This window comes from Alligator mississippiensis, chromosome 7 (genome assembly GCF_030867095.1).
Source record: "Alligator mississippiensis isolate rAllMis1 chromosome 7, rAllMis1, whole genome shotgun sequence".
NCBI lineage: Eukaryota > Metazoa > Chordata > Crocodylia > Alligatoridae > Alligator > Alligator mississippiensis.
The window spans coordinates 17235669-17258888 of NC_081830.1; the positions used below are offsets into that span (position 1 = coordinate 17235669).

The following is a 23220-nucleotide window of genomic DNA, read 5'->3' on the forward strand; positions in this document are numbered from 1 at the left end:
TGAAGCATGAAAAGGTCAGCTCTAAATGGGCAGCGACTGCTCGGAAACGAGCTGCCCAAAACCGCGACAACCGTAACTCATTGCCAGCTGGTCCTCACAGGTCATAGTGAACCTCAAAAGCCGGTCTCTGTGTCTCACAATGGAGGTCACTGGCTGGTCCCTGCCCATCACTGTAGGGTACTGCTAAGACAAAGAGGTTCACTGAAGCTGCTTTTGCCCTACCCCATGCAAGGCAGCAATGGCACTTCCGTTTCTGTGATGTTGTAATCCTGCCCTTGGCTCTGTGGGGCAGCTCTGCTGTTCAGGGGCTGCCTCAGTTATTTCTACTTCAAAATCCTGCTTTGTCTAATTATTAAATGTACTTTCTCACAAGGGACTGAACAGCTGGGCTTGCCTAGACTAGTCTCTCCATGGTGGCTGCTGTCAACATGCCAGAGTTCCCCTGTGACCAGTACTGCAGGGATGTGGGTAAATGACAGAGTTGGTCACACATTTACAGTGAGGCTCCGAACCTCTTGGATAGGGGGGGGGACAGAAATTTAATGAGTAAGTAATTACAAAGAAGGAAAAGAGGAATTAGCCAAAGCACCAGACCCAGACAATGTGCATTTATGCCACGGATGCCCTTCCTCTCATCCAGTCATTGTCTTGTTCCCATGGTGGTTCAGAAAAGCTCCCTGTGCTCGACTCCCCACGCTCAGAGACTCCCTGTTCCCTCAGCCCCAGGGAACGGCCTGTGCTGGGCAGCAGGTAGCTAAAGGGCAAGACAGAGTACAATAAATAGCTGATGAGCTGCATCACCGAAAGAAGGATTCAGCTAAGTGTGCAGTGAAAACCCCCACAAATGTGACACAACGGGCATGGAGAGAAACCAGCTGCTGCCTGCCCAGCCCCCAGCTGCAGTCCAGCAAAGGATTCAGCTCCTGGTCGGCTGGGATTCCCCTGCGTGGCCCTCCCCAGATTCTGGATTAACCGTTGGAAGTTAATTGCTCTTGTTTCTAAAATCCAGATCCCAACCAAACAAGTCAGAACGTGTCTGTGTACAAAGACAAAACTGCTCCCTGCATCTGTGTCCTGTAGACAGAGAAGATTAAACATTCCACATCGCTTCAGGGAACCAACTGCTCCAGGGGTATTCGGGCCAGGCAAGAGCTCAGCTGGGGCAGGAACTGGCAAGCCAATGGGAAAGGAAAGCTGCTGCCCCCTGCCCCGCCCCAGCACATCACAGAACAATTGTGTGAAGCTCCCACTAATCCCAAGTCAGAGATCATGGAGCGGGGCAATAGAGGGAGGGAAAACAAAGGGACAGGAATTCAGAGCCAGCACAGCCTAAATGGAGTATCCAGGAAGCGTCCCAGGCTGCAGCCTGGCAACACTGTAATGCTGTTCCCAGGGGAGAGGGATGTGTTAATGATTCAAAGCCTCCCCGCTACCCCGAGAACTATTTGCTGAGCAGTGCAAGCTTGACCAGGCTGAGGTCTGCTAGAGAGACTGCAAAGAGGACTTCCAACAGCACACAGGCAACATTAAACTTTGCGTTTCGGTATTTTGGGGCGTGGAATGGCATGGCTCATTGCTTCATCAGCTACCAAGGCAGTATCTTTTATTGGACCAACAACAGGCAGTTAAAGATATGACTTCCCCTGACATTTCCAGGCTCTCACATCCTGGCTGCCCCAGCCCTAACTCCATATGAGAACAGCATTTATGGCTGCTCCTGTTACTCATTTACAGCACAACTGGCTTCCTCCTCTGGATCGGGGGAGCCAAGGCTGTCAGTAATTAATCATGGGAGCCAGGTAGCTCCAAGCAACAGCGCTCAACACAGGGTGAATCCTTTTTCAGGAATCTGAGGAATGCCTCTAATTAGCTGAGCTCATGGCAGGTGCCTCAGAGGATGGGCTTGACTCCACTGGGCAGGACTGATTGAGGCAAGCCAGAGAACTGTCTCAGCCCAGCAGGAAAGTGGCAGTGTTCAGGGACTGATCGTAGTGGAAGAAGACAGTCAGTTCAGTACCCTACTGCTAGACACAAGCCTGCCGGGGTCTGGACTGCCCTGAGGCGATGCAGCCCAGAAGTGCCTGCCATCTCCCCCCGGCCTGAGGCTACCTGGTTCACATGCCAGCATCAGGAGGTGCACATGCTGCCTAGCCAAAGGCACGAGGTATTCGCACCTGTGTGAAGTGCTCCTGGCTCAGCCCATCAGCAGAAACCTGCTGGTATATGACACCTGCTCCACGCTGCTGGCATCCAGCAAGCTGATGCCATGCACCCAGAGTCCTGTAGTCTCGACTTGGGGAGAGGAGAGAGCAGATCCTAGGTTGGGGCTCTGTGCACCTCTGCACACACTTGCCACGTCAGTGCTTCAATAGAAAGGGTGCTGTGAGACACAGCAGCCATTGTCAACCTCATCTTGCCATGCCAGCCTCCTTGCTCCAGTGAGCGGAAAGGGCCCCAGCCAGGCAAGCACCACAGCTCCGGGTCTGACTTGCCTTCTTCTATACCCACGCTAGAGGAGATTGCAGGCCAACCTGCAGCCAAGATCCCCAACGTGTAAGATGTTCTATGGGTCCGAGGCAGTCCTGGGGTGCTGCTCTTTGGCTGAAGCTCTGCGTGAGCCTCACGCGCTGCACACAAGCACCCAACGTGTTTCCAGCAAGGCTGTTTTCAAAAACACACTATTGTTTCTCTAAGGAACACTTTCTGAAGGAGCCTTTTCCTGTCATGGAAACATGTGCTTGCTGTGCCCTGCTGCAATGGCGCCAGCCCTGGCTTCTGTGCAGCCTCTGCGTGACCCTCCCCGATCCCCCAGAAAGTTCTCAAGCATGTTAGAGCCAGACGCTGAGCTCCAGCTATCCCTGCAACAGCCCAGCAGGCCCCTGGGATTCATCCCATCCAAGCCAGTTAGTTCCTCTTGTAGCAGACCTGACAGCAATGCTATGAGAAAGGCATGCAGCCTGCCAGCCCTGAGAGTGCACACTAGGCAGCACTATCACCCCCACAAAGCACAAAAAGCCAGGGGGCCCAAGGCTTCCTGGGGCACTGAAGGGAATAGCTCTCAGCCCTCCGAGGAGAAGGAGGAAGCCAAACAAACGCCACTTCAGAAACACAAGGAAACACTGCCTGCCAAAATCCAGGGCATGGGACCCATCTGAACTGAGCAGCACAGGGCGGCATGTGGTGGCTGCTCCTTCTCCAACCTCTTTTCAAGCAGTGGTATCTCCTGGAGGACTGGAGAGTCTGCGTTTCAGAGTCTGACCCACAATCATCACAGCTATGACAACACCACAGGCCAGGCAAACTCCTTGGCTTCCGCAGGAATTGTGTCACGCAGCAAAAGGGAGCATATCCTTGCCATAGCCTCTCAAAACTTGACAGCCTAACTCCTAATGTCTATCCAGATTACATAAAGCACTAAGCGTTACTTTGGTACTGGGACCTGGAAGCAATAGGCAGCCACTGCCCAGGGACAGGACCAGGTAGTGCTGTGTCCCAGGGTTAAGGGGGTTTCTCTGGCCTTGGCTGCAGAGGCGGGAGCCAGCCTGGCAGGCTGTGTTGCTGCAGCATAGAAGGCGAGAGGAGCGCTGTGAGCATGGCCCCGAGGGCTGAAGCAGAGCTCCTCAGGCACAGACCTGTACAGGCAAGTGGACCGATGGAGGCAGCCACATGCAATGTGCTGCTTGTGTGTGGGGGGAAGCAGGACCTGCTCTTGTTAAATAAACCAGTTAGTCAGCAATTCTCCTCATTGCAGAAGCCCCCTGCAGAGCAATGCGCACCAGCCGCTCGCTCCAGCCCACGCACTAGGAGCAAGTGCGTCCCTTGCAGCACAGGACACGCAGGGCCACATCCGGTGCCTGGTTCCTGCTGCTCAGTCACCCCCTCAAACACTCCTGGCTCAGGGGCTTCCTTGGGGCAGCAGAAACAGAAAGATTTGGCCTCACCATAGCCCCTGAGCAGATCCCCTCTTCGGGATGCTGCAAGCCTATGATACATCTGCTGCAGTAATGAGTGGGCATTTCCCTTTCCAGAGAGTCCAGCTGAGAACAACTGAGTCCCTTCACCCTGGCTGTGGGTGGGCTAAGTGACTCTGTGATGCTTGGACCAAAAGCCAGAGGCCTGTGCGATATCAGAATGGGATTGATTATAGATAAGATACCCCAGGCAGAGATGCGCTGACGTCCAAGCTGGAGGCCCCTGCTTCCTGTACTGATTCCATGCAGGATGTTGCTGGAGCAGTTCCTGACCGCCAAGCTAAACAAGCAACGTGACCTTTAAACTGAACCCAGTGCAAGAGTCCGCAGGGGGCATTAGAACCGGCCAACAAAAAGCCTCCTTCGAAGATGCCCTTGACAACTTCGTTCAGACCCTGAGGATCTGAACTGGAGATCAGCCAGAAAGGAAGGAAACAGGCAGAAATCCCATTCCCAACCTGCTGTAGAAAACAAGGATCTCTGCAAAGCAGCCCAGGACTGGGGCTGTTGTTGCCTTGTTGCTGTGGAAGGCAGGATGGCACAAGCAGCCTCCCTCAGTGGCGGGCCAGTCTATGAGGAGGGAGAGAGAGAGCACACATCCTGGGTACAGAACAGGAACATGGGGAGCCCAGTGCCCCTGGCTCCCCCACACCTGAAGATTAGTCAGGCCAAAGATGTGTCAGCTCTGGCATTTTCAAGAAGGCACAGAGCTAGAAGATAAGCAGGGATTGCATCTTTTGGTGAGGCCATGAAGAGAAACTTTGCTATGCCCTCTACCCATCCTATGGGTAAACCCAGGGCATCTGTCTGGGGCTGCCCACCTGCTATGTCTCAGCTCATAAAACTGACAGCAAGTCTCTGATGCTCTCCAACATGGTGTAACAGTGCTCTGCTCATTTACATCCAGGTTCCCCAGAATGCCCACAGCCACGAATGAGCTGTGGTGCAACAGCTGAGCCCTGCAGAGGCCAGCATGGCTCCCATGGACACACGCACCCCAAGACTCACAGTTGCTGCTTTGCACCTGCTACGTGCACTCCTGCAAGGAGGGCAGGATGCATCTCCCAATTCCCTCCCTGGGGAACATTCCCAGCACTGCACCAAACCCACCTCCTTCCCTGCAAAAACCCCTCTGCAAGTATCATCCAACTGCACAGATGCCCAGCCTTGACACAGCCCAAGAGCAGGGGGTATTAAGGCAGGAGGGGGTGGCCAGGGCAGTCCTGTACATTGGATCTCACTTGGCTGTCACAAGGCAAGCCAAGGCCATGGCAGCCAGGTCTCGGCTTGGGGTAAACCCAGGCTGCCCCAGCAACCTCAGGAGCAGCTGGGCAGCTGCTCCACCCCTGCTCTGCAAGCACAGTCTTTCTAGGCAAAGCCAGCCAGTAGGGAGAGACTGCAGGCTACCAGGGAGATGGCTCACTGCCATTAGCGAGCAGAAGTCCAGCAACTTTACAGGGCTGTGAATGCTTGTGTTCACCGGGACCTAAAGTTCTCAGGCTAAAACTCCAATCCAGGACAAGACATTTCGTTATCTGCCTTAATAACCTAAGTGAGGGGGAAGTATATGTACCCACGCACCAGCATATACCTCAGAAAGCCAGCAAAATCAAAGGAACCTCGCCACACTTTGGAAACTTCTCCCCACCGTGGCCTGCAGATTCGTGCCACAAGAAAGAATACCTGAACCTTTGCAGCAGCCCAAGTCTCCAACCTCTTACCCTACTGATATGGCTATGCACAGTCCCTAGAAACAAATGCATGCAATTCATCAGTTCCTGGACCAAACAGTAGCCTTAAACAAAAGCAACCCTTCTCTTCTCCCTTCTGTAAAGCATGCACATGTAGCCAAATGTGAACCTGATACTTGAGACAAAGCTGACACATCTTCCTGAAGAAGCTCTGCAGCGTAATCATAGAAGTGTGCCTCTGAACAGCAAGAGCAAAGGGTGCTGGAAGGACAAAGTGTCTGATGCAAACCAGCCAGTGAGAAAGCAGTTTGGATAGGCACTTTCTAAGCCATACCACAATGTCCTCCCCACGTTTCTGCCACTGATTCTGCCAATTCCTGAAGGTATTAAACTGCATGTGGTACCAAAACTGCTGATATGGTGGTTTACCTCTGCCTGCCTGACATCGAATTCCCCCTGTGGCCCACTAAAAGGTTCCAGTGCCCCTAACTGGTTATTTCCATATTTTCCAATATTTTTTCAGCTTTACTTGAAGGGACTCTTCTTTGCCTTTGGTATGTGCTGCTGTCACTGCAGAATTCATTGCAAGGCTTTTCTGCCTAACTACTGGCTTATAGGAACTGTCTGCACTCCAGCATCCCTTAGAGGTTATTTTGGTTTTTAATCCCAGAGTAGAGACTGGCCAGCAGCAGAAGAAGCCCTTATTCCCAAATAAGCATCTCTCTCTGTCTCTCTCTGTCGGTGTTTTGTCACCTTTTCATCAAACTATTACAGACAGGGTTGCTCTCCTTGGCAGCAATGCACTGCTGCTCACCCAGCGTCATCGCTGCCCGTAGAACTGATAACCAAGCCCTGCACGACTTGCTCTGACTCACACAAAGGCTACGGCAAAGCCCTTGAGCAGAGTGCATCCTCCCTCATGGAAATGATGAAGTCCCTGAGCGTTTGCCACCTCTTCTTTTGGCCTATGATGCCTGTCTGAGATCACAGCAGTGACTTCCTATTGTTTCCTAAAAAACTAAAGCCTTTCCATGCTGCTTCCTGGCTGTTACATCACTGTAATTCCAGCACAGAGGATGAGATCAGAATCTGATGCCAACTGGAACAACGCAATCACTGTCAACACAGACCGATTTCTGTAGCAATTGTGTCATAACAGGAACACTGCATGCAGTGCTGATGCCACTGCATCCAGTACCAAGGCTGCCACCTTGTGCTCCAGCTGCCAGGCTCATGATGGACATCAGTTCCTCCAGAGCTGTGTATCCGATCGGTCTCCTGTCTTCTCAAGCTTCTTAATTCCTGCTCTCCCCACACCTCCATCTCTGAGCACCAGTGATTCCCCCAAGACCTTCCCCAGTCCCCCTTTCCCCAACAGACTGCCTGGCACCTGGGACTAAGAAGCAGAGGGACACAAAACACCAGGATGTAAAGGTAAGAAGTGATATCTCCTGAGGGCAGAGAGAAGGCAAAACATCACTTTGTAAAGGACGGGTAAAGATCCTAATAGTTGCAAAGGCAGGTGGCGCACACATTTCAGTCATCACTTCCTGCTGAGACTGACCAGTCTCTGTTTTTGAGCTCCGCCAATGTACAAGGTCTTTTTTTTTTTTGCAAATAGATCTATATCGATATCTATATATATCCAAAACTGCCTCCAACACTCCATCTGCCTTGTGGTTCACTTGGCAGATCGAAGCACACTTTGACAGTTAAACCATTCAAAAAAAAAAACCCTTACACAGTTTGCACTGTGTATCCATGCACCCATCTCCATACCCATGCCCTGCACTCACTGCCCTCCTCAGAGGGCCTGTCCCTGAAAAAGCCTATGCCAGACCCCTCTCCACCATACGAGGTCTGCCATTTCTTTCCAGTCATCCTCTTCTGTCTTCCTGTAGTACCAGTACATTTCACTTAGTCCCATTTTAATACAGTCCTATTTCAGTTAGTCCCATTTTAATACAGTCCTCAACTCCAGGGAGGTGATACTTCCCCTCTATGTGGCATTGGTCAGGCTGCAGTTGGAGTACCGTGTCCAGTTTTGGGCACTGTACTTCAAGAGGGATTTGGACAACCTCAAGAGGGTTCAGAGGAGGGCTACACGTATGGTTAGGGGCCTGTGGGCAAAGCCCTATGAGGAAAGACTGAGGGACCTGGACCTCTTCAGCCGCCACAGGAGAAGCCTGAGAGGTGATCTTGTGGCCGCCTACAAATTCATCGAGGGGGAGCAAGGAATAGGAGATGCTCTGTTCACCAGGACACCCCTTGGAGTAACTAGGAACAATGGCCACAAACTGACAGAGAGCAGATTTAGGTGACACATCAAGAAGAACTTCTTTATGGTAAAAAGGTGGCCAGAATCTGGAATGGGCTTCCAAAGGAGGTGATGCTCTCCCCTACCTTGGAGGTCTTCAAGACAAGGCTGGACATGCACCTGGCTGGGGTCATCTGACCCCAGCGCTCTTTCCTGCCAAGGGCAGGGGGTCAGACTCGATGATCTAGTGAGGTCCCTTCCAACCCAAACATCTATGAATGTAGGACTCCTGTCCAAACAGGTAAAACAAGCCCATTCTGAGGAGCTGCTACCTAAGCTGTATACAGGAAGACTGGTCTAATATAGTTATTAGACCAACTATTTGAATTGGTCTAATAAAAGCTATCAGATTTACTCAAAAAACCTCATCTGCCTATGTCCTTAGACCAACACAGTTACAACCTACACCCCTGTAACATGGAGGAGGCACTTGCGAGCCTGCAGTATCCACTGCTAAGGCAGCAGGAAAGCTGGCTGCAGAAGCCTCTCCTCTCAGGGGTGCTGTTAGGCTGCCAAACTCAAGGCCAGCACCCCAGGGACTCAGCATGTTTGAGCTCAGTGGGTTCTGCCGGCCCAGCTCTATTTGCTGCCTTCTCCATCTTATCTTCTCATTCCCTTTCCTGCCCTTCCTTGCCAGGTTCCCCCCACCCCCTCCCCCAAGCAACCCTGCTATGCCATGGCACCATGCCAGTCCTACATCAGCCTTTCTTTGAAGTGTTGCAAATGGGCACTGCTGCAAAATAAACCCCTATGCCCAGGTATGCACATTCCTCAGAGCAAGGACAATGCCTCCCCCCAGTTTTCACACCATCAGTCACACTAAGGACCTGCAGAAAACATGAGCTCTTGTATCTATTTTGGCATGGCATGGGCGAATCCCTTCCCTCATTCTTGGAGCCCTGCTTGCATTACTCCGAGTCGCATTTGCCTCTGATCTGTTCCTGGAGCGCGAGGTGCGCAGGAGAGGAAAGAGGCTCTGAAGGCAATCGGCTTTCAGATCAGGACCATGAATAATACTGGTTGGCTGGGAGCCAGAATACACTGTGCTGACTTCAGGGGCACTTCCTCCCCTTCTGGAAGCTCCCACACCTCGGCCTGACCTCATCCCCAGGGCCAGCTCCCTGTGCATCACTGCTTCAGAAGAAAAGTTGCATCCCACCACCACCAACCCCCGCCCCCCCGCCACTCTCCCTCAGCAGTCTCCTCCTCCTGGACTGGAGGTTTAAAGTAGGACAGGCGCTGGGCAGAGAGATCAGAGCAGAGACACATTCCAAGCACATCCAGTCTGCATCTAGCGGAGGCCAGGAGCAGCATACAGACGAGGAGAAGGGCAGGTATGTGTCATTCTGCACCTGTCTGCAGCTCCAGCCCCTCTTTCTGCTAAGCTTTGCATTCCCGTGGGAGTAAAGCAAGTCACACTCTAGCTATGAACAATTACTCCGTGACTAACGAGCGCAGGGCTTTTGTGGGATTTCACTGAGCTGGTGCTTTGCATGGTGTGGGAAGACTCATGCTTTTGGGGAGAAGGGGGCCCCCACCGCTCCCTCGGGGAAGGCTTGCTTCCCCCGATTCAGGGGACAGACTAACATTGCAAACACTTCCATCAACTCTGGGAGTCACTGGGGAAGCCTCCTGCAGAGAAGGACACTGAACAGAGAAAAAAAAGAATTTAAATAGAGAGAGACTGAAAGTTTTGGGAGACCCAGCCGCCCAGCTGCAAAACGCCCATCCACCCTCCTCCCAGCAAAAGATCAGGCTGTGCACCGCTCTCCAGCACTCCTGACACTTGGCTTTCTTCCCTCAGGGGAAGCTGCAGGGCTGGACGCGGGCATGTAGAAATGGTGGATTCAAAGCATCTTAGCTCCTGAGAGGTCAGGAGAGCAAGTGCTGTGTCTGTAGCACCTATGCTCCCATGGCTGGGCAGAGCGATGATCTACTCTCCCAGCATCTGCAGTGGGGTATGGGGTGAGCCCAAGGCAGGTGCACCAGGTCCAGGGAGGGGTGTGAGGGGGTAGAGCTAAGCAGCATGAAGCAAATCCACTCATTCCAGGCTACCCAGCCTCCTCCTCCTCCTGCCTGTTTCTCCTCTTCAAGGCAAGACAGCAGTTACTTCACCACAAAATACTTGCTTATGGGTATCTATGCACAAGCCATACAGCTTTTAATCCTCTTAGAGTTTGCAGGAACGCAGCCAGAAAGCCCATCTGAAAAGTGACAGCATCAGCTAAGTATGGTGCCTCCCTTCCCTCCCAGAGCAAGCACCAAAACAAGGAAGTTGGCCTTCAGGTCTCATCTCTAGCTTAACTTCTGGTCCCTGGGAAGGGTAAAGGTCAGAGCTGCAGGTATAGCCATGCTGAGAGCAACTGGAGAAGCATTATTGTTAGCAGAACTCTGCTTATAGCTGTGTAAATATTCTGTATTTTTAGAGGGCCATATGGTTTCAGTTAGATACAGCTTATTGTTCAGAACAGCCTGATTGATCGGGCCAGGCACAGCCTAGGTCAGGATCAGACTAACAAAATACATCTGGCAAACATCAGTCAGCAGCTTTCCAAACCTGCCAGATACAAGGTCTGTCCAGCAACTACACATCTGTCTTCTGGAATGGATGGGCATTAAGGTAGGAGCCGAAACAAATGGAGGTAGTGAGGGTCACTGGAACCAGGATGCACCAGGCGCAGGAAGCACTGCTGGGTAGAAAGATAATGCTCCAGGCTGGCCGAGTGCATGGCACAATGCTTTAGCTACCAACTTAAACTGGACAGACCTGGCTTTACATGTCATTGCTCTTTCCACTGTGCAGAGGCTTTAAACGAGATGTTCTCCTCCTACACCAGCTTCCCTCCCAGATCTTAACAGAGAACTTGGTGGGGGAAAGAAACAGAAGTCTGCTCCCTTCTTCTCCCCATCAGAACTAACAAGGCTCCACCTGAGTCTACAGAGCTGGGCTACTGCCCAGTGATCAGCTGACTAGCCCAACTGCTGGCCTCTCCGGAGAGACTCAGACTTGGCCACAAATGGCTTTTTTCCAGGGAATCCTAACAGACTCCACAACAGAGCTGGCGCAGAGGTTTCCTTCCAAGGAAGCCTGGGCCAGAAATGCTTCCTTCCAGAGCAGCACAGCTGCAACAAATACACTGCTCCAAAGCAAGGTCTTAGCAGAAGAGAAGGGGATTTTGCCTGTCTCTGGGTGGAAGCCATGAGGTCCAAGAGCAGTAGTTATCAGCAAATTATGGTTGCATAGCAATGGCTGCAGGAATTCAGAGAATCACCCCCCTTCTGGTTTCGAGGCAGCGACTCTGGGACTCCTGGGTGAAAACAAGAGCCCAGTTTTCAGCAGTAGCCCCTTGATCTTAGGGTGAGAGGCTGAGATGCAGCTCCCATACAGTAGTCCTGCGGCTTCGGCATCTCTTCTCACATTCAGTGAGCACAGTCCCAGCCCATTTGAAGGATGTCCCTGAACTTCATAAAGGGCTGCCATTCGGTGAGGACTCTTCCTTAACGGGCATTTTCTGCCAAAAAGTCTGAGTCTGTAGGGATCCGTGGGAAATCTGCCTGCTCAGCTATGCTTCTAGGGGGATGGTGGAACTGCAACGGTTTTCCCATGGGATGCAGGGGAGGCTTGAAGCTGGAAAGATCAGTGCATCCTGCAGGCTACTCCCCCGATTGGTCAGCTGCACAGTCTCAAAATGTCTGCGACCCTCTCCCATGCCCCGCCGTGGACCCACCTCGTGCAGGCCCCCCATGGCACACTGCCACGAACAGCCTCTTGCTGCCCCTGCTCCATCCACCACCTGGAGCAGCCAACTCGTGTCTTTCAACCAACCCCCTGTTTTAAACAAGCTCTTTGTAGTCTCTCAGCTTTGATTTCTGACCTATGACTAATCCGTTTGTCTTGTCCTCATCCCCACAGCCTTTACCCCAACTGCTCTCCCTGGCTTTATTCAAACCATGGGGAATGAGCTCCTAATGTGTGAAAGTGCAGCCTCTCTCACAGCCCAGGGCCGCATTTCTGCTCAGCCCTGGGCTTCCTGAGAGAAGTAAACAGAAAAGGGGGGGCACAATAGCAGAGCTGCATCTGCTGGCAGAAATATCCGAATGGCAGAAATTGGGACTAAGTACAGAAACCAAATTCTCCCCCTGGGCCCTGGATCCCAGTGATCAGCTCAGAACACACTTGGAGGAAGGCTGAAGGGCACCTGTTTTACCTATTTGGGGCTGGTCTTGTCAACCAAGACACGTAGGAAGGTTTTGGAGCTTCTCGTCACTAAAGCTGTGTTACAAATGCTACCCCCAACCGAAGGCTCGGTGTCAAAGGCTCTCTCCACCCTGCAGCAACCACCCTCCACCAGCACGTTACCCTCCAGCCCCACTCTGTTCTAGGGAAGGAAACCATCCCTCTGTCTTCTTCATCAGGGATGGGCCAGGGCAGGGAAGGGGGAAGATGCCAGAGAGGCTACTGCAGCCTAGAGCTAGAGCTCGAGCTGCAGCAACTGTGGGAGGATGGAAAAGCTGCTCAGCCCAGGGAAGGGAACACACTGATCTCAGCACCTTGGTTTTTCCCGCAGTAGTTACTGTGATCAGGTCAGCTCTAGGCACTTGCCCATGGAAGAGAAAGACAAGGCTAACGGAGGAGCAAACAAACTTGCCAACAGAAAGAGGGATGCAGGCAGGAATCCTGGTCCAATCCACCTTGGGTCTTGTTAGACCAGCTGGGAATTGGGGTAGGAGACAACCGTTTCCCAGGGCTACCATTGTGGGGGATGGAAGATGTGAATGAGTCGTGGGAGCTGCAGAGAGCTCACTCCAGGCGGGTAAGAAGGAGGCTTTGTCTGAAGGACAGCGCTGCTGGAGGAGACCAAAAGGGACAAGAAGTTGAGACTGTAGGGAAGTGAGTCAAGGACAGAAATGCACCAACGAACGAGTGCAAGGCCACTCCCCTCAGCTCGCTGACTCTCAGCTGCAAAACAAGGGGGTGGGAGATCAGGGTGGGACAAGTGGTGGGGGGTAAGATGCCCCAGAACAGGTGCCCAGTTTCGTCGCGTTCCTCAGAGCACTCCACCCAAAGCACAGGCAGCAGGATGCCAACGCACACACGGGTCAAGGACGGGGCAGTCACAGCTCCAATTCCGCATGTCAAGCAGACCGATTCCACCAGCAAACAGTCCCACCCAGCTCTGCCCTAGCTGACGCCAGCTTGTTTCTGCCCTACAGGTGCCCCATAGCCAGAGCGACTGGGCCCTGACATGCACACGCTCCCTCTCAGGCACCTCTTGTTGCTTCCCTTGAGACCTTGCACTCTGTTTCTTTAACCAAGGCATCATTTCCCCTGTGCAAGCCCAGGACCCCATGCTTTGCCCTCAGCACCGAGCCTGTCTTTGCCTCTTCCCAGCATCACCCCAAGTACTCTGTGCAGGCACCCCTCATTGCCAGAGTCCAGAAGAGCCTGTTCTGCCACTGACCCATGGGGGAATTTGAACCCTAATGTGCTGGGAGGCTAACAGGAGGCCTGTGGCTCAGCGCCCACACCTACTCCAAGAAGCTCGGCCCCTGCCTGGTGCAGACAACTCACCCAGAGCCCCCTTTTTCTTTTTGTCCTTTTAGACACTTCGAGATCTGCTCTGAAGGGAACAGAAGGGAACAAAATGGAAGGTGCCCTCCTGTGTCTCCTGCTGCTGCTGGGAGCCTGCACAACTCTCCAGCATCAGGTAAGAGGCCAGCATAGCAGGGCTGCTCGGAGCCCCCAAGGCCTTGGCACCTTTGGCACCCTGGTCCCAGCTCTGACAGCATTCACTGGTTCCTAGCCAAGACACTCACTGGTTTTGCTGATCAGGATAAGGAACAGGAACAAGATAAGGCAGTGCCAAAAACTGGAGACAGAAAAGCCCAAACAAGGCCCCCCATGTTCAGCCCCAAGGCCAGGCTGAGACTTCACCCTGTCCTCCAGAACACTTTTGATTGTGTCCAGTAAAGGCCTCCCACCACTCTTCCCAGGCAACTGTTGACAGTCAGATGTCCTTCACCATCCACTAATCAAGGGCTCTACCCTGATCTGTCTTTACTAACAGCCATCCTAGCACCTTCACAAGTAATTCTCACCTCCTTCCATTCACACAGGGGTCCTCCCATCCCCCTTTCCCCCCCAGCTCTGGCTTCAGCACCCAAACACATCTTAGACTTGACCTTTCCTTAGGAGGCAGTCACTCCAAACCACCCCCACTAGCACTGCTCTCTGCTGCAGCCAGACTAAGGCAGGCTCCTGATACAGAAGGATTTCTATTTCACAATCCTTTGTGGCTGCCCTCCATCTCCCATCCACACCCAGCCCAGCTCTGAGGTCTTATGGTTTACATTTAAAGCAGGCACAAACCAAGGTACTTCACATGTGAAAGTCTTGTGTAAGCAGGGGGATTACGTGTAACCCAGGCATATAAACCAGCTTGCACGTGGCCCTCACTATTACTGCTGTGTGTGGCTGGGGCACCCTTCCCTTCCTGCTATCCCATGTACCGGGCAGGTAGGAGTGTCCAGACTCACCATGCCTAATAAGGAAGACTGGATTTAGGTAGTACTTGCCACATGACCAGCCAACTGGACTCAGACACCCTTCCTATTTCTCTGCTTGCAGGAGTTTCACATCCGCATGAGACGGGGAGCCCGATCACAAGGTGAGGCAGATAGGTGAAGCCCCCACCTTGACTGGGGCCAAGCAGGGGTGCAAAGAAAAGCAGGCTGATGCTGATGGAGCAAAGCCAGAGGGCCCCAACCATCCTCCCTGGCTTTACAAAGAAAGGTTTGGGTACAGCTGTTAGGGTGGTGGGGCAGGCAAGCTGCCACCTCCACACCTGGCTGAGAGGAGAAGGAAGCTCTCTCTCCACCCCCCACTCACAGGCAAGCTGTAGAGAGCACAGTGCTACCTCCGACTACCACAGGGACAAGGATGTGATGACTTGTCTGGGGAGGGGAGCACCCTGCTAGGGCCACCCCACTGAAAGTGGAACGGGTACGAGTCTCTATGCTCGGAAAACCCCGTTCTCAATCTCTAAGGACAGTTTCTTGTCTCCATTGCAGCCATTTGCAGGGACTCCTCATTCCAACAGATTTATCAGCCAGGGCAGACCTGGCTGCGCCTGGCAGGATCCAGGGTGGAGTACTGTCGGTGCGAGGGACGCCAGAGCCTCTGCCATACTGTGCCCGTCAGAAGTGAGTACAACGTGTGTGGGAGAAGTGATGCGTACGTTGGTGTTTCCCAGGGAGCACTGCGCACGGGGTGGGACAGTCCTGCAGAGAGCCTAGACAGGCCTCTCAGTGTGGCAGGACCAGGAGTGCAGGCAAGGCCTGAGAAGAGCCAAGACACCTGCCAGGGGGAGCAGAGAGAGCAGAGGACAGGAGGGGCATGGGGCAAAGAAGGGAGACCAAGCCTATGGGGGCTGATGGGTGGGGTTGCATGGGGATATGTTACCTGAAGCCTCTCCCTATGAAAACCTAACACGGCTTCCTGACCTGTGTCTGCCAACAGCCTGCACTGAACGGAAGTGCTACAATGGTGGTCGGTGCAGGCAAGCGCTCTACTCCCCCCAGCACTTCATCTGCCTGTGCCGCCGGGGCTTCTCCGGGCAGCAGTGTGAGATTGGTGAGTGTGCAGCAGGCAGCCTGACTAGGTAGCAAGACAGCAGCACCCAGAGGCTGCTGGAGTGCAGCAGACTCCACTCATGCCACAGCTGATGCCACAGCAGGTCTTGGGCTGCAGCAGGAAGAGAGACATCCATCATGGCAAAGTGAACACATCTCAAGAAGCACCCTTGAGCCCCGGGTCAGAGGCTCCTATGCACACACAGGCTCTGATAGTCCTGTTTGTCAGGGTTCTTGTGCCAAGTGCCTGACAGCAGGATATACAGGCCCTGCCTGAGGGAACAGGGGCAAAAGGGGCAACTGACCCCAGCTGCTTAGGGCTGGAAGCAGAGGTCACCTGGGATCCCAGCCTGACGCTGCCATTGTGCCCCCTGTTGCTCAGATACTGAGGTCAAGTGCTACAGGGATGTGGGCACAGCATACCGAGGGACGTGGAGCACGACAGTGAGTGGAGCCGAGTGCCTGAACTGGAACATCACTGCCCTGGTGCAGAAAAGGTACAATGGGCGGCGAGCGGATGCCACTAAGCTGGGACTCGGCAACCACAACTTCTGCAGGTGAGAGCCCAGGGGCGCAGGGAGTGGGCTAGCAGTGCTAGGTACTTAACGGGGTGCAGGGAAAGCTGCACATAGCCGGGCTCCACAGGGGGTGCTGCAGAGGGCTGCCTTGGCCCCGCTGCCCAGAGATGCATCTAGCATGAACGTGCTGGAGCCATCCTAGGTGTGGAGACAGTGGAGTCACTCCCAAACACACTGCCCCAGCCTGAGCCCAGGGAAGCACTTGGTGACTCTCAGGGCCCAGCCTGGCTTGGGCCTGTCTGCATAAGCTACAGTCACCATAATGCAATGTGCCATGGGTGGGAGGGGGCCAGCGAGCATGACGCAGGTCCCCTGGGGGAATCTCACTCTTCTCCAAGCAGCCCACATAACCTGCTTCAGCCCATCCTCTGCCCAAACTCCCTCTCCAGCGGAGCTACTTTGCTCCCAACTGCCTATCCAAGCCCTCCTTAAAAAACACTCCCCAAGCCCTACTGCTCCCAGCACACAAGCTGCTCTGTACATAACATGCCACCCCTGTTGCCCTCTGTCATGTCCTGACTCCTATGTAATCCTCACTCAAAATCACTGAACTCAGCAGCAAGTCAGGAAGGGGCCAGGCACAGTTATGGAGCTATATGCATCGTGTCTATTCTATCTCAGAAACCCAGACAAGGATGACAAGCCCTGGTGCTACATCTACAAAGGGGGAAAGTACACTTGGGAGTACTGCAGCACGCCTTCCTGCTCAAAAGGTATGTGCAATGCAAGCCATGGGATCTGCACACCATGGGGTGGATTTAAGGATCCCCTGTACATTCACACTGAAGAACTGAGGCCCTCACTATGGCTGCAAAGGTGCAGAAGTCAACAGCCTGCCTGATGCAGCTGTGGGCTCTTGGAAGGGGTGTCTGGCCTGGGAGGAAGGTGCTGCAGCAAGCATCCGTGGGATGTTGCCAGTGAACAGTTGGTTTCCTGTTGCAGGTGGGAAGGATGAGTGCTCTTCTGGACAGGGCATAAAGTATCGGGGCAGCCACAGCACCACCCACTCTGGGGCCACCTGCCTGCACTGGGACTCCAGAGCCTTGGTCGGCAAGGTCTACACAGCACAGAAGAGCAATGCCCAGGAGCTGGGCCTTGGGAGCCACAATTTCTGCCGGTGGGTAGGAAGGGGGATCACATGGATAGCAGGAACCTCCCTTGCCTCCCTGTCCTATGTCGGGGCTCAGACCTTGCCCCTGAATTAGGGCAGAGGTGCTGCACAGGCTCCATGGGAGGGCCCTGCCTGGCAAGGAGGCAGAGGCACGTACATGCAGCCTGTCTAATGCTGTGCTCTACACACATAGAGGAAACACCAGTGCCTTCCCCCATCCCCAGGCAACACCAGAACACAGACAGCTCTCTGAGAGCCATCATGCTAGGGGTACACCAGGACATGGATAGCTTGCAGAGAGCCATCACGCTTTGTTAGCTGTCCTGTTCACCCCAAAGTCTTTGCAGGTCTAAGAAGCTGGACTATGCCCCTTCTCTGTTCCAGGAACCCGGACAACGACACCAAGCCCTGGTGCCATGTGCAGATGGGAGGCCGGCTCACGTGGGAGTACTGTGACGTGCCTGCCTGCTGTAAGGGCCCCTGTGCTCCCCCACCCTATCTCCCTCTTCCTGAGAGTGGCCCCTGCTCTTGCTCACACGGGTTCCACTCCAGCTCCTCCAGTGAGTTAAGAGCTGGAATGGGACCACACCAGCAACACAGGAGCTTGGGGCTCTTACACCAGTGCCCTTCTCAAACAGAAAGGCAGGCAGCAGAGCTGGTGGGACAGCCACAGCTTCCTTGCTGTGTTTTTCCTGTTGCCCTGTGAACAGTTTTCAGGGACAGTGTCAGATTAGGGCATTGCCAGCCTCATGTCCAGGGCTGGCTCAGCACATGCCAAGCCTTTAGAGGCTTTTCAGCACAGGAGACAGGAAGGCACAGGACAAAGGAGAAAGCCTACATCTGTATCTGTCACCTCCAGCCACCTGTGGCCAGCGGCAGCGCAGCGTGCCCCAGTTCCGGATCATGAGGGGCTTCTACGCAGACATCGCCTCACACCCATGGCAAGCAGCCATCTTTGTCAAGTATCGGAAAGTCCCTGGGGAGCATTTCCTGTGTGGTGGGATCTTGATCAGCTCCTGCTGGGTCTTGTCAGCTGCCCACTGTTTCCAGGAAAGGTGAGTGAAGGACCCAGCCTGCGCCTCCTCTCCAAGAGCTAGAACAGGGACCAGGAGGATGCAGCAAGCCCAGACTGCCCCTTTAGGAGACATGGTATTTGGGTGGCGGCTGGCCCAGGCAGACGGAGTGCATGTGTCCTGCAAAACCTTTTGCTCCCCATGCAGCTTCCCTCAGCTATCACTAGAGGGGGACCACACAGCCCACAAACTGCTTCGAGGGGAGCACAGCTTGACCAGGTCCCTTCTCAGCAGACCCCTTGCTTGCCACAAAGGGTCTTGGTCGTTCCACAAGAGCAGTGGCACACTGGCACCTGGAGCAACTATGGTCTGGGCTCGCTCAACTGGAGACTGTAATCTCCACCACTGCCTGAGGGGGTCAATGCAAGCAAGCAAGCCCAGACCCACCTCTGCTCCTGTGGGGGCTTGCAGTGTTATAAGTGAAGGAGAGGAGATGTCTCTGGAAGTAAGTCCAGACTCCCCAGGTAATTAAGTTGCAATAAGACTACAGGGAAAGGAGGCAGCAGCACCTTCAAGGGAAGGATCACCTTTTTCAGAGAAGGGCGACTAAAGCTCTTGTCCCTCTTCAGGTATCAGGCTCATCAGCTGAAGATAATTCTGGGCAGGACTTATCGAGAGATCCCTGGGAAGAATGAGCAGCAATTCCAGGTGAAGAAATACATTGTGCACAACCAGTTTGACCCAGAGACCTATGACAATGACATTGGTGAGAACTTCTCCTGTCCCTCAGGCCAAACAGCACTGTCAGCCCCCGGCTTCTTCTCTCTCACACATTTTCTCCCCCTCCAGCTCTGCTGCAGCTGACGTCCGAGTCAGCCAAGTGTACTACTGAAACAGATACCGTCCGCACAGCCTGCCTCCCGGAGCCAGGGCTGCAGCTGCCTGACTGGACAGAGTGCGAGATCTCCGGCTATGGGAAGCATGAGTCATGTAAGCAAAGGGTGCTCCTTGTGCAGGGTACTGCTCCATGAGGTTCTCAGACATCAGCATAGGGAGGTCACGATAGCCCCAGGGTCTATGGTCTATAAATCAGCATTACAACTTGCATGGCCTAGTTCTGCCAAGCTTGCCCTGTACTCCCCACTCCTTTCCCTCTGCACTGGGGTGCAGAATCCTCTCTCATCTGAAACCTTAATGCACAGGGAAGAGTAAGACCCTGGCATAAGGGAGCAGTTGGGCAGAAGGCAACAGCCTTGACTCCAAATTCTCTTCTACATCTAGGGCTCCCTTGCACAGTGTCTGTGAGGGAATGAAGTCTTCTGCACAGGGGTGCTGCAGAGCACAGTGCACAGAACCAGTACATTCCTGAAAAGTCTGATACGTGAGCAATGCCTAGCAAAGAGCAGACCAGCAATAATAGCAGATATGTCTATGCCAGCTAAAAGCTCAGCTGGAGGGTTTTCTAATGACTGTATTTAAATGCAGCTAAGAAGCCTTCTCCTACTAGATGTACATTTGAGTCGGCCTGTATAAAAACAAGTGCTTCCCACTACTTTCCTCCTCCTCACTCCTTCCTGTCTCTTGATACACCCACCTTTTTCATCTGGTCTTTAAAGTGCAAGGTGTTTGAGGCAGGAACAGTCTGACTGTTTATTTGTGCAGAACCCAGCACAATGGAGGCTTCATACCAACTATGGGGAGCCTTTTCAAGCTACTCTAATAACATACTTGGAAACTTAATACACCATTGTGCTTGTAAAACAAACAGGAGTAAGCCCCATTGAGGATCAGCTTCCTGTAGAACTCGGAACATGTTCAGGTGGAGCTATTTGCAGTGGAGAGTTTACAACTGAAAATTACTTGATGGATTAAAAACAATGATTCTTCCAATCCTCCTGCAAGTCCAGCTCCAACTGGGCGAGATCCCAGCCACCTCAAAAGAAAAGCTCTGCCCTCTCTGCATTCAGCGTAGCCATAACATACATGAACACGCATTCCAATCCTGTTACACACCACTCTGTACCACTGAGGCTGTGTGTACACAGAGAGGGCATCTGGTTTCTGTCAGAGCAAGCCTAATCCCAGAAAGCCATAACCCCTGTCAAACAGCTCATGATTTGTCCCCAGCAACCCCGTCCCAGCTTTATACAATTCAATTTTTCTATCAAAAACAAGTTCGGGCTGTTGATTTATGTTAGACATTAGGAAGAAATTTTTTGCAAGAAGGGTGGCTAGAATCTGGAATGGGCTTCTAAGAGAGGTAGTACTATCACCTAACTTGGAGGTCTTCAAGAGGCTTGACAATCACCTGGCTGGGGTCATTTGACCTCGATCCTCTTCCCTGCCAGGGGCAGGGGGTCAGACATGATGATCCATTGTGGTCCCTTCCGACTCTACAATCTACGAAACTATTCCTGTGAATCCCATGAGAGGCTCCATTTCCAGCTTCCATAAAGGTCCAGGAAGCCTGTTAGTGGAAGCAATTTGGGACAACAGTGTCAGCCAAGAGGAGCAGTGTCTACTCCCAAAGAGACCCAAAATTGACAGCTGATGACACAGGAACCCCAGGGGTTTCAAGAACAGTAATGGCAAGCAGGGGAATAGGAAAAGTGACTGTTCTGCATCTCCATTCACAGCCTCCCAGTCCCCCACCCCCCTGGAACTATCCAGAGAAGCAGAGGTGAGTCACAAAGCTCACACGTGCATCCATTTCTCTTACAGATTCTCCCTTCTACTCCGAGCGCCTGAAGGAAGGTCACGTCCGCCTGTTCCCAGCCAGCCAGTGCACATCGCAGCACCTTGACAACCGGACGATCACCAAGAACATGCTGTGTGCAGGGGACACCAGGCAGCTTGATGATGCCTGCCAGGTAAGCCTGCCAGAGCCCTGTCTTTTTTTTCCAAGTCCTCCATGAAGTGTCCAGTTAACAACACAGAGATGATGCAGGGAAGCCAGGACAAAGCAACCCTGCATCAGATTCTCCTCAAAGCCACAAGCTTCCCAGTGGCCTGTGAAGAAAGGTCACACTTGCCCAAACAAACCTAGGACAATGGGTATTGAAATCCAAACAGTAGAAACATCACTGATAACTGGGCAGGAAACTCCACCTGGTGCAGGGTTTCCCATGATTCTGTCAGAGAAGAATACCATGCGGGCCTCACGAGGGGTGTCCGATAGCAAGTAGGTGTGAAGAAAGGGAAGAACAGGAGTGGGTAGTTGGGATGGAAGTAGATTTAGGTCCTAACAGCCTCACCAGCTTCCACAGCTCCTGAAAAACCTTGTTCTCGCCATTAAATTGAACTCTTATCCTATCGGGTTGGAAGAGCAATGAGGATTCTGGAAGCGCTGTTGTGCATGGCCTGAGAAAGTCCTTTAGCGTCTCACCCTTTCCCTCATGGTCACAGAGGGGCCCACAGAGCCTGCCTGGCACACCACAGCTTGGTTTTGAAAGAATTGTCACTGGTTGCACTTGAAGCTGGGACCCTCTGAAGACAAGGCCCCACATGACCCCTCGCCTTGGCAGTGCACAGGAAATAGGATGGACCCACACAGGACACTTACAACAAGACAGTGTCACAATCCCTGTAGCCTTACATCAGTCAAAGAGAAACAGCAAAGGTGCTTCTTACTAACCTGCTTTCTCCCTGCAGGGTGACTCTGGAGGGCCTCTGGTCTGCATGAAGGATGATCGCATGCATCTGATTGGCATCATAAGCTGGGGAATTGGCTGTGGGAGCAAAGATATGCCAGGTGTTTATACCAACGTCACTCGTTACCTTGGCTGGATCCAGGACAACATGAACTCCTAAGGGAGATGGTGGACTATTTGAACCCTGTGGTCGTGCCCCCACTCCCCAAGTGCTTAGGGCATCACCAGAAGCTGCCGTCTAGAGGCCCACGCCTGCCCAAGAGGCAGGCGCACAGCAGCACAGGGTGTGAGAAACTCTTGCTAGGTACTTTCTCTTTCCTCATTTGGGGCTATTGGGAGTTTAGGGTATCCCTGTTACTTTGCACCAAGGCACAATACAAGACACACAAAACCCTGCAGCAGACCCCAGCATCTGGCAGGAGGCCCTGCAACCCCAGGGAGGTGATGCTGCACTGGGAATGGCAGAGCACCAAGGCAGAGGGGACAGGTCTGGCTCCTGGGAGCAACCATCTCCTTCCTTCAGAGTAGGAAGCAGCACTTGCACTGTGCACCAGTGTGTGTGCAGAGAAGCACCAGTACATGCGTTGTCTGCAGCATGTGCCCACATCATCTGTCTGACCCTCCTCTCCCTACCATGATGCATGGGCTGCACCTAACACCCACCACCACACTCTGGTGAGGCTGTTTGGCCCTTGCTTCACCTCCCCAGGGTATGCTCAAGGATGCAATGAGCTGGGCAGGCAGGGTGCAAAGGAGTCATCATTCTGGGTCCAGTGTGTGTTGGGTGAAGTTCATGATCTCATATTGAGAAGCAGAGAATGATCACACACCAAGCCTGCAACCAAAGAAGAATTTTCCTCTTTGCACCCATCCCCAGGCCTTGGCAGTGCACAGGGCCCAGCAAGAGCCTGCCGCAGAGGGAGCTGCTTTACCCACCGTGGGCCCTGCCAGGCATGTGCTGCTTCTGCCCAGAAGTTCTAGAGGCACAGACTGTGATACCATTCACTTCCCCAAAGGGCCCTATGTCCAGACACATGTATTTTCTATAGATTTGTGAAAGATTATTTTTGTACTTCTGTATATATTGGAACATTCCTATACTCCCTATGTGCATGCATATGTGCAAGTGTGTACGCTTGACTGTGGATTCCCACCAATGCATGAGGGGCTGGCAAGCCCAAGCTTGTCCCCAGAAACATTAAAGGTGACATGAACGCACAGATCAGTGTGGCTCTCACTGCCAGGTTTCAGTGTCAC

General features: G+C 53.1%; 1 protein-coding gene across 1 annotated transcript; it reads left to right on the forward strand.

The window, feature by feature from the left end:
- Positions 1–9202: 9202 nt before the first annotated feature.
- PLAT (plasminogen activator, tissue type) lies at positions 9203–23183 on the forward strand. The gene is made up of 14 exons (XM_006273523.4): positions 9203–9313; positions 13584–13687; positions 14608–14647; positions 15051–15182; positions 15499–15612; positions 15994–16168; positions 16811–16902; positions 17132–17306; positions 17685–17770; positions 18160–18355; positions 18943–19079; positions 19163–19303; positions 21035–21183; positions 21965–23183. Exons 2-14 carry the CDS (start codon positions 13625–13627, stop codon positions 22121–22123), a joined length of 1659 nt encoding a protein of 552 aa, XP_006273585.1. The 5' UTR covers positions 9203–9313; positions 13584–13624; the 3' UTR covers positions 22124–23183.
- Positions 23184–23220: the final 37 nt, after the last annotated feature.